The sequence below is a fragment of the Prunus dulcis genome, chromosome 3 (assembly GCF_902201215.1).
Source record: "Prunus dulcis chromosome 3, ALMONDv2, whole genome shotgun sequence".
NCBI lineage: Eukaryota > Viridiplantae > Streptophyta > Magnoliopsida > Rosales > Rosaceae > Prunus > Prunus dulcis.
Window position 1 is genome coordinate 17,934,344 of NC_047652.1, and position 11,166 is coordinate 17,945,509.

At 35.3% G+C, this 11,166-nt stretch overlaps 1 protein-coding gene across 3 annotated transcripts; it reads left to right on the plus strand.

The window, feature by feature from the left end:
- Window positions 1-787: 787 nt before the first annotated feature.
- LOC117622910 lies at window positions 788-8,411 on the plus strand. 3 transcript variants are annotated; one of them, XM_034353716.1, is made up of 6 exons: window positions 788-1,174; window positions 3,023-3,310; window positions 4,749-4,797; window positions 4,872-5,154; window positions 5,889-5,958; window positions 8,015-8,411. In XM_034353716.1, exons 1-6 carry the CDS (start codon window positions 875-877, stop codon window positions 8,210-8,212), a joined length of 1,188 nt encoding a protein of 395 aa, XP_034209607.1. In that variant the 5' UTR covers window positions 788-874; the 3' UTR covers window positions 8,213-8,411. The 3 variants fall into 3 exon arrangements, with proteins under 3 accessions (XP_034209607.1, XP_034209608.1, XP_034209609.1); XM_034353717.1 differs by lacking the exon at window positions 8,015-8,411 and adding an exon at window positions 7,875-7,998; XM_034353718.1 differs by lacking the exons at window positions 5,889-5,958; window positions 8,015-8,411 and adding an exon at window positions 5,532-5,864.
- Window positions 8,412-11,166: the final 2,755 nt, after the last annotated feature.

The window sequence follows — 11,166 nt, forward strand, 5'->3', positions numbered from 1 at the left end:
ATAATATTTACAACTTCACCTCATTTTCTTTTCCACTTAATGGATGGCATGTGTACTAAAATACCTTTGAAAAAAAAAATTTAATTCTTGAAATTAGAAAACATGTTTGGAAATTTTCACCTTGCATAAGTATAATATAATAATAATTTGGGAAGTAGATTCTATCCCAAGTGGTGATAGTTGTTTTTGAAATCTACTTCCAATCAAAATCCCTATTATCTAATGTAAAATGGTCATTAGTGCATAATTTTCCAGCCAAACGTTATACTTATTTGCTTCTTCATTATCTCTCTCCTCTCAATTCCCCCCTTAGAATTTCTTATTTATTATTATTTTCATCACATGTTATTATTCACCATTGTAACACGTGAATTGATAACAGTACATGAAGATGTAAGTAACTTGTAACATTCACACATATTCTCATTACGTAGGTATCATAATACTCTCTCGTCTTCTTCTCTTCCCTTCATATCAATGCATATAAAGCTTGTTCTAATTAGATAATAGCAAAACTTCGGCAATTGTTTTGGACCTTGTGAAGGGCTCGCATTTTCTTTTGTAACTTTTGTTGATTAAACCCAACATATAAAACGAATAAAAAAGTATACAGTATTTCTGGACTGATACAGAATTCGTACGAGCTGATAACAGATGGTAGGGGTAACCCGAAAATGGAAACCTATTTTTTATTATTTTTTGTGTGTTCTTTTGTCTTTCTCTAATCTAGAATGTTCTTTTTTATTTCATTTTTGCCATTGTTTCTCTTTAAAAAGCAGAGCCCGTGAAAGATGGGTTGGTGGAAGGCCATGGGCGGTTAGTATATTATCAAATCATTTTTCAGGTGGTGGTGGTGGTGGAAGGAGTGGGTGTGATGGCGTTGGAGTTCAGGTCGCAGATGGACGACGCGTGGTACGACGCCCGGATAGTGATGGACGGCTACGATTGCCTGAGGGTGAAGTTCATCGGCTTCCCCGACGACCACGACGAGGTTTTCGACGCCAATAACTTAACTTCCTTCAAAGATATCGCCGAGTTCAGGCGCCGGTTCAGGCCGGTGTCCGTACAGGTTCAGGATAATGAGTGCTCGCAGGTAGCAAAGGGCACGCTCGTCTGTGTCGCCCACGCAATCTGTCCCGACGACCGCCGCTTCTACGACGCCGTCGTCTACAAGGTCAGTTTTCCCCCCTCTCTCTTCCCTACCAATCTCTCTCGCTCTCTCTGGCCATTTCCGTTTATAGAAGGGGGGGCTTGTCGCTGTACTGGGGGGACCAGTAGAGGAAGGCCCTTTTTGAATACATGATTAACACCCCCCCCCACCCCCCCCAAGATTTTTCAAAATACTTCTTCTCCTCACAAAGATATTTTCAAATTTTTTTGAAATACTAGTTTGTTTAGTGCATCGCTTTTTTATGCTGGAAGATGTCTCAAGTTCGAATATCTCTCTCTTTATAATAAAGAATTCCAAAACAATATGCTTGTTTGGAAATGCTTTTCAAGAACTAGTTTCAAGTGCTATTTCTATTTTAGAAGTATTTAAATTTTAATTAAAATTTTAATGTGCTTCTAATAATTGTGCTTCCAGCCAGGGGTTAGCAGCCGCAGCATAGAAAACCTTATCCGATAATTTGCCACTTGGGGGTGGTCAATGGTGAACTCAGGAATTTTTCTAGAATAGGCTAAATTTTTTTTTTTTAGAGAACTTTTATAACCAGGAATTTTTGGGCTAGTTAATATTATATGGTAGGATTAAATATATATATTTTTTAATAGAAAATATGGTAGGATTTCAGTGGGTAGAAGGAAAAAAAAAAAAAAAAGGAAGAAGAAGATATGGGTGGCTAGAATAGGCTGAATTCTAAAAGATAAATGGGCTAATATTTAATCATAGTGGATTTTATTGCACTGTTCGGGGTGCCAATTGGGTTCGATTGTGGACATCTGGCTCTTGGTGTCAGTTTGTCACAATGGTGGACATTCGACAATAGGAATGCTAGCTACCTTCTTCATTTCCATTTTGATACCACGTGTATTCTATTCACACATAAAACTATGTATTTAATGTGTTCAAAAACTCTTTATTCTCTTTACAAGAATGGGTCACAATGTTCATGCGGTTTTATAGACGGGCTATTTCCGAGTCCATTTGTGTTAGTTCGGAAGGATGGTGAGGTGTAGCGAAAGAAATTGACAATGTGAGGTTGGTTGGCACAATGACACCTCTAGCTTGGTGTGTGTTGGTCTCAATGGTGGATTGGTTTTGTAATCGGCTCATCTTGAGTTCAATCATACTAACAATGAGATTGGCGACGATGGAAATGACTTTTAGATCCCACAACTTAACTCAACGTACAATTGCATTGGGTGAATAAACACTCTGTGTGCAATTATGTAAGAAACACTTATGGCTCATTTGGGAGTAATTCTGGATAGGCCAAAAAGCACTTTTATGAAGAATCACTTCTTTATAGAATCGTTTTTAAGTGGTTTTAAGTGATTTTATGAAAAAGCATATGAGAGGTGCTTCTGCCTAAAATCACTTAAAATCACTGAAGTAATTATATGGAGAAACACATAGAAGGTGGTTCTCCCTAAGAGTAACTCTGACCTATTCAGAATCACTCCCAAGCAAGCCCTATATGCCAGAATCACCCTCAAACGAGCCCTTATAAATGCTTTTACTAGAAGCATTTTTGTTTGAAGCACAACAAAATTTTCTTTAGAACATGTTCTTCTCCAAGAAGTGCTAAAAAGTTCTTTTATAATCCAGAATCACTTTTTAAGTTTGCCTTTTCAAACATTGGAAGAAGTGCTTTTGGTTCTCTAAAAACGCTTTTAGCTACTCTAAAAGCACTGAGAAACAAACATTAAAAGGTACTTTTATAGTGGTTCGGCCAAAGGGCAATGTTTGGAAGTGCAACTTAGGAAGCACTTCATTAGGTCCTTTTTTTAATAAGTACTAAAAAAGTGTTTAAATATTTCAAAAATCAAGAGTCCATTGATGGTATTTTTAAATCTTTAGGTTTTGCATGAGGAACATCGGTTTGTAAAAGGAGAAGAAGAATGCCCATGCAGCTTCATTCTCTTTTGGAGACACGGTCCAAAAGCTGGGTGTTTAACTGTTCAAGATCTTGAAAACATATGCAGAGTCCAGCCTCGTAGAAGCAAAATGAATCCACTTCTGACCTCTTTTCTAGAAACAGCCAGGGAGAAAATTGAAATCACCCTTTCTAAAATTTGTGCAACTCCTCATGAAGCTGCCTATGATGAAAAAGCTTGTAGGCCCAGCGTTTCTCAACGTTTAAAGCAGGCAAGTTTTTATTTTATTTATATATTCATATATTGGATTTGTGTTTTTAATAACATTCATATACAAAAAGTTTTTTTAATATTAACACATTGACAGGTTAGAGCAGCTTTAATGGTTGTATGTAAATTTGGGGATGTAAAGCCATATTTACATTCCCTTTATACCTCCGAGTTTGGGGGATTTAAATTTGATTTGTTTTCCAATGGAATGAGATGTAACCACGAAGCGGGACCCACAATTGCCCATTTTTTATTAATTTCTCTCTCATCTCTCTTCTTGCACCACTAAGCGAGCCCCACAAATTGGGATGCGAAATCAGATGCAATTATGCATCTTTTTTTGCAACTTTCGGCGATTATGTATATTACCATTCCTTTACATCTATCAATTGGAGCACTTTCCGGTGAACTTGGATCTAAATTTGGCATGCATCCCCATATACATACAACCATTAAAGTTGCTCTTATATCACATTTTCATATTCCATTACCATATAATAATTTGTAATATTAGAGTTTTCATAAGGTTGCATAAAAGAGCATGTTGAAAGTATATTGCACATTGAAATATGATGAAGTCTTGCGTTACAATAGACTACCGTGGGTGCCCAAGATTGGATTGGATAAGGTACTAGATTTGAGGCAAAATGAAGTAAGAAATAAAGGTGGATGAGGAGAATGATTTTTCATTTTGTGGGGATTAAAATGGATAAGTTGTAAGGTGTTGATATACTACCATTTTGTGAGGATTAGAAAGGATAAGTTTCGTTTATCTTCAACTTTGACAAAATTTGGAAGTTGGCCTCATATGTTTCTCTTAAAATAAAAGATCCAATTTGATCAAATTCTAGGCATCACACGCAGCCATAATATCTTGTGCCTCACTACTTATTGTCAATTAGTTTTGACTTGAATGTTTTCTTTTTTGCATGGACCCTAGCAGGAAACCCATGTATTAGATTAAAGGATGCACGCATTAAGAGTATATAATGGAATTATATAATATCCTGAGCCTCTGCACCCATTGACAATCAATTTTAGATTGCGTGCTTTATTTTTAACAAGTGGAGTAGAGCAAATAGGGTCTAGCCGAGGGGAAAATGGTCTTGCCTTGTAAACCAATGGTCTTTGGTTCGAACCCCCATGGCACCCACGTAGTGTGTGTGAGAAATCTCTCTTCCCTTGTAGTTTAGAATATTGTTTGTATTGAATAAAAAAAACAGGTGGAGTGGAAGAGAGTCTGAGATTCAAGGCTTAGTTGTGGGATTGGAGCTATGTAAGGTTGAAAGTTGTGAGAAATCCTTGTAATTGTTTACTTGGTAAAGTAATTAACCACCCCTCTTCTCCATTCACTCTCTTTCGCTTATCTCTAGTTATTATTTGGATTTGTCTGGGACTTTCCACAACTCTATTTTTTATGCTAGTCAGCCTATTTGTAGGATACAAGCACTTCAAGGCGACCCTCAAGCCTTATCTCGTCTCTTAAAGGTTTGTACAAATTGCCCTTAAAACCTTTTCCAAATGCATTAGTTTCTTAATCTTTTACAGTTTCCTCAAGCCAGAAATGAATGGAAATCCTTCGCAAAGGTCTGGACATGTCAGGGAGATCGAAGGGATCCCCCATATGATAATCGTTGACAGTCTTGACAGGGGTTTATCACCGTTAAAAATTGTGGAATTTATACATAAAAAAGTTTCAATCTCCTGTGAAGCATTTGTTTTGCCATGTATGTCGTCTGAGTGGTATACTCGAGGAACCATTCTGGTGGACAGCAAAACGAATGTTGACAAGTTATCTGACTTTCTGGAGGGTCCCGATCACATCATCATCTCCTCAAGTGGAAGGTATCTAATGTAAAATGCCTTTTTTCTTGATTGTAGAGGTTAGCTTGAATTGCATTCCCTAAACATTGGGGTCTAAGTGGTTGTCCAAGCCTTGGGGATTAAGTGGTTGTCAAGCTTTGGGGTCTAAGGGTTCGTTTGGGGCTGCTTCTATTGAAAATATTTGTCCTTGTAAGTGCTTATGTTAAAAGCCCTTTTATTACAAGAACATCAAAAATTTTGTTAAAATTCCGAGTGCTTCTTGGAAAAGCACTTTGAAGGCGCTTCCTAATGCTTTTCTAGAAACCGTTTTTTTTATGGCCCATAAGCACTTTTAAATTGTTCTGCCAAATGCAGTCAAAAGCGTTTTAGACAACTAAAAACGCTTTTAACTCTTTCAGAAGCACTCCGAAACATACCTTAAGTGATTGTCCAACATGGCAGAGTCCTCGTTTGCGGGTCATCTGTTGGAAACATCCAGTCTCCCACCAGAAATCTTTGTTGATTTACAAGGTGTAGTATGTGGCTGCACGTAATTTTTTTTTTTTCTTGTCTAATTTCATTTCCTCCTCATGTGCGAGTGGGGCTACTCCCGAGTGAGGTTGTTAATTTGATATGCATTGTTGATCTATTTCTTAATATCTAGCTTTTACGATCCTCTGGTAGTCCTACATAAATTATGCAAAGTTGATCATCTTAATATGGTTTTTACTCTAATTGTTTTTTTAAAACGTGCATCATTTTATAATTTCATGCAGACCTTGGGTGATGACTGAGAAAACACGGGTACATGAGCCATCCATTAAAAACTTCATGCTTATATCTCAGGTTAGTTCCCTATGACCTCGTTTGATTACCACATTTTAGTTTTTAGTTTTTGCTAGGAATAGAGAGAAAGTATGTGGAAAAAATGTAGAGGGGGGGAGGAGAGAGGAATGAATTAGAATGTATGAAACAAAACCTTAAATAAGAAAACTACTGAAAAATTTAGTTTTCATTTTGTGTATCATATGTATTTCTTCCACAAACCATCCACCGCAATTCCTCCACTCTTTTTCATCTTTCATTTCTCCCATATATTTTCTTTATATCTATAACAAAAAATGAAAACTAAAAATGAAATAGTTATTAAACGGGTCACATAATTTTTCATGTGTTTGCAGCCCCTTTAGTTATCGACCCTTTAGAGCTCGTTTGGTGCTTAGGATTGGATATGAAATGATTAGGGCCGGTCCTGGGTCTTATGAGGCCCAAGGCTAAAGTTTAAATGGTGCCCTTCTAACAAATTAATCATTAAAATTTAAATAAATTTTTTATTAATGAATTAATTTTATTGACAATGATAAGTGTTTACAAAAAACAAGGATAATATTTGGGTCTCGTTTAAACCTTGCTTGGAGAAAACCCAATGGGACAAAACCCCAAATGAAGGAAAAAGATTACGCCAAATGTTCAAAACATTTTATTCAATAACAAAAACCACATATTTTGTAACTTTCAGGTGTCCATGCTTCATCTCCAGCCTCCATGAGCACATGTACCTGCAAATTAAAATACTATCATTTAAAATGTCTTCTTATCACACTTTTGTAAGCAAAATCATCAATTATATTTCCATAATCAATGTTTTCCAACATACTAATATTGCTAATCCATGTATCCAACTCTTTTGAGTACACTAGCCATTTTCTATCTTTAGTCTCCCCATTTGGTAACATTCTAAGATAATAATTTGTGGAAAAATGTCTAGAGTGTTAATCCATAGGAAATTTGAGATTAGCGTATCTCACAGGACCATTTTGTACAAGTATATCTCTCATTTTTGCGTAAAGATTATCCCGAACTCGTGGATCATAAATGTTCAAATCAAATCTTGTTTATTGGCATTCATTTTCTTTGTCTTCTTCACCATGGCCATTCTCATTTTCATCTGGATCATCTACTTCTTCGTTCACAGCATTCTTATTTTCTAAATGAATTGATTGTTCAGATTTCCAGATAATTGTTTTCTAGGAAACATTTTAATTTTAAGATAAAAATCTCAACAATCAAATCAACACAAAAACCAAGCTTGCTGTTTGTGTGCTTTTTTTGAAGAGCTTGCTGTTTCTGTGCTTATATGCAGTACAAAATCGTGTTGCGTTTTTGTGTTTTAGAGTTGGGGGACCAGCGTGTGCGTGTGTGGCCTACTTTTCTTTATTTTTTAAGTTTGTTTTGGTACACCAAGATGCGTATCGCTTTGGGTTAAGTGCTTCATGTAATCATTTGCATCTGGCCTACAACTTTAAAAAAGAAAAACTATTTGTTGCAGCCGCATGGGTTTGTGTTTAGTTTAGTGTGCCCATGCTGCTCTATTATATATGTAATATTGTATTTGGTTTGGTCTATATAAAAAATTTGTGTGCCACTCTAACTATTGGGCCCCAGGCTGTCGCCCAACCCACCCTACGCCGCTCCCTATATTTAAAGCATGTTAAAGAAATGAAAAAAGAAAATTTATCACGTTGAAGGTAGGAGATGGAGTACATCTGATCCCCACAAAATGATAGAATATCAATACAAGTTATACCTCCTAATCCCCCAAACTGCATAAATCATGCGCTTCTATCTTCATTTCCTCCTTCAACAAACTTTAAATTTTCTTTTCCAATCCAAACTTAAACACCAAACTAGCCCTTAATGCTATATCTTGACTATTGACTAATCACTGCTTGGAAGTAATCCTTGTATCTGCATTAAAACAGAGCTGTGCCGTGATAACTACAGAATTTATCTTCAGAGCCCCCTCCTCAAGAAAGAGTTAAGAAGAATACCAAACCTAGATACAACCTGAAACAACTTGTATAACCGCATCAACGTAATACTATTCTTATTGTTTTTGCAGAAACAACAACAAAGTAGAAGAAGTGAAACTATGAATGAACTGAAGGTGGTCGCTTCAGGAACTGAAGAATACAAGAAAGCCAAGCTGCGTAAAGATTTATTTTGGGAATTTGCTAATCATCAATGCCAACTTCACCAGAGGTTACTGATTGAGGAGGGAAGGATCTGGCATCTTTCCAATGCAATGCAGAAGAGGTAAATGCTTTTAAAGCCTGAGTTCCTTGAGTAATGGTTATTGTATTGTTGTACAAATATACAACAGCTGTAGTGAAAGTTATTATAATTAAGATTGCCAAGGGGACTCCATGAAAAGCTAATTCTGACAAGCAAATGTAAACATTTCTTACATGAGATTTTGATTAGTAAGAAATTAATATAAATATATATATCTGAATTTACTCTTCTTTGTACTTAAAAGTTTGATTTTTCTCGTCTAAATTTAGTTAATGGTTGCAAAATGATGATTCAAACAGACTAGATTTAAAACTAACTAGCTATTAGTCTGGTGTTATATCTCTTTTCAATATCGAAAGTAACCATAATTCGAGTACCCTTCCCTATTGATTAAAAGAAAAATAAAATAAAATAGCTCATTGCTCCACTGGACAAAACAAGGTTAGCTGGTAGACCTTGCAAACTGGCAGTTTTTGCCGTGTTCGTGTCAACTCACTTTTTTAAACGAATTAACACGGCCTGTTAAGTTAACGAGGTGAAAAATAACAAACACGAATATGACCCGTTAAAAAAATGAATAATACAAGGACTCATTTGACACGTTAAGAATATAAAAATAAAAAATAAAAAATAAAAAATAACTAGATAAGAGTTGAGGGAGAGGAGGAGATGAGATGAGAAAAAAGTAAAAAGTAAAATAGAAAGATATATAAAATTGCAAAACTACTCCTATTCTTAACGGGTGATAACGAGTATTCGCAAATTCACACGACATGACCTGTTAGTTTAATGAGTTCGTACATTTTCAACACGACTCGTTAAGCATTGACCCAAATATTGATTTTTTTTCATACAAATTTGTGTCGTGTTAACGGGTTGTGTACAATATTGCTATGTCTAGATGGTGGAGTTCCAAGTTTAAGTTTCTCTATTGACACTCCAAAATAATCATTCATGTACTTCAAAATAGACCTAACCTTGAATGCAATTAAGAATAAATACCACTTGTCCTAGTTTGTTTATTATATTTAACAATCAAAATTTTGAATTCTAACTAACTGATGCTAATATAGTTTTCTCATATATTTGAAGTCACACTCAATCTCATTTATTTCTACAGATTAAGCACTTGTCACATTTATAAAATTAGGAAAAACTTTTGATGATGGTTTTGTATTGTTGTCCCAATAATGTTAATTTTGAGTCATGGGTCTCTCTATACATGTGAATACTTAACCAAAATAAATGAAGAAGTTCATAGTACGCGCAAATTTAACTATACTAAATTAGTAATGTAAACACACCCACCTTTTTTTTTCTTTTTTTTCGATTCTTTGTCCTCACTCTCTCGCATTATGTGAGACTCAGAGAATGGTGAAACTGCTAGTTTGGCATTGCTGTGCTGTGAAAATAATCTTTGTTAGATTTGCCGTGAGAGAAATCAGCTTTGAGAGAAAACAGTTTGGCATTTGGTAAACTTTTTGTTAAAAGTGTTGTTGATACTGATTTCCGCATAATCAAAAAATAATTACCCCGTAATCATTAAACACAGCGCCTCTTCGAAACTGATTCCTTCATAATCAGAAAATGAAAGCATCTGACCAGCTGCTTTCCCTTATAACTTTGTCACAACAATTTTTAACAATAAGTGATTTTCTCATAGTTTACCAAACGAGCTGGGCTTCCCAATTTTTTTTTTTTAAATTACTTATCACCCCAAATAAGCAATGTCAAACGGGCACTATGTAGGGTCCATTTTATATGAGAAAATTGAGATAAGAGTTGGCTTATATAGCACTACTCATACTTATATATTTCTTTACGTACATAAAAACCCAAAAAATATATAAAAAAAATATTAAAAAAAAAAAACAGAACACCATTCCATTTAAAATGACGAATATGATAATATATTAAACCAAATAATTATAATGTATATCAATTTTGCTCACATCAGGATGACTGGATTTTAATTAAAATGTGGACACTAAATGTGAAACGTCAGATCAATCCAATGGTACTGAAGCTTTGATATGTATTAATTGACCAAACTTAAAACCACTCGCATATCAACTCTTTGGGTTTTTTTTTTTTCACGCGCAAGTGGCAGCCACTTTAATGATTATTGAACTAATTTAATATTATATCAAATTTATCATACCTTTCTCTCTCCTTCTTTCTCTCAATTACCTCACGCTCTCCCTTCTCTCTATTCTTTATAAAACTGAAAAGGTGGTCAGTTTAGGGCAGCCCAAGAGGTTTACTTTAATTAATTGTTCAACGCCTCTATCTTCTCAACATCTATCTGACATTGACAACCCCATCACATCAGACCATAACCTTACAACTCAACTGATCCTTCAAACTTCGAAGTTTAAGTAAGTGTTATTTTAATTTGTTTTACTTTTTTTTACTCAAATTATAATATTTAATATATTGACCATCATGATTTCTATGTTTTTTTTTTTTTTTTTTTTTTACTCATATACCAATTTGCCTATCATGATTTTTTTATCAACGTTTTTCATTATACAGCAGACAATTGTTCATTTATTTTCTTAGTTATTTTCTTTGTTTCTTCTTTTAGAAATATTATTCTATGGTTTTTATGATTCTTATTATTATTGTTTTCATTGTAATTGTATCATGAAGATGGATTATGCGGCCGAAGAATTAGATGGCCATTCTGAAGGGTTTGGGTAATATAGATTAAATTCAGATTCAGATTTGTGTGACAAAATTTACATACCGCAACTAAGAGATGACCACGAGCCAAAATCAGGCCAAGGATTTGAGTCATTAGATGATGCTCATGATGTCACACCCCGGACCGGCTCCGCCTTAGCACGATATTGTCCGCTTTGGGCCTGGCTACATTCTCACCAACCCGCACGGTTTTGTTTCTGGGAGCTCACGAAGCAACTTCCCAAGGTGGTCACCCATCCTGGGATTGCTCCAGCCTCCCACTCGCTTAACTTC

Excerpts from the sequence above, each read along its gene's own strand:
- LOC117622910 (XM_034353716.1), top strand. The coding sequence starts at position 875 with ATGGCGTTGGAGTTCAGGTCGCAGATGGACGACGCGTGGTACGACGCC. Across the intron at positions 4,798-4,871 it reads CCTTATCTCGTCTCTTAAAG|AAATGAATGGAAATCCTTCG; the intron begins GTTTGTACAAAT and ends TCCTCAAGCCAG. Across the intron at positions 5,155-5,888 it reads ATCATCTCCTCAAGTGGAAG|ACCTTGGGTGATGACTGAGA; the intron begins GTATCTAATGTA and ends AATTTCATGCAG.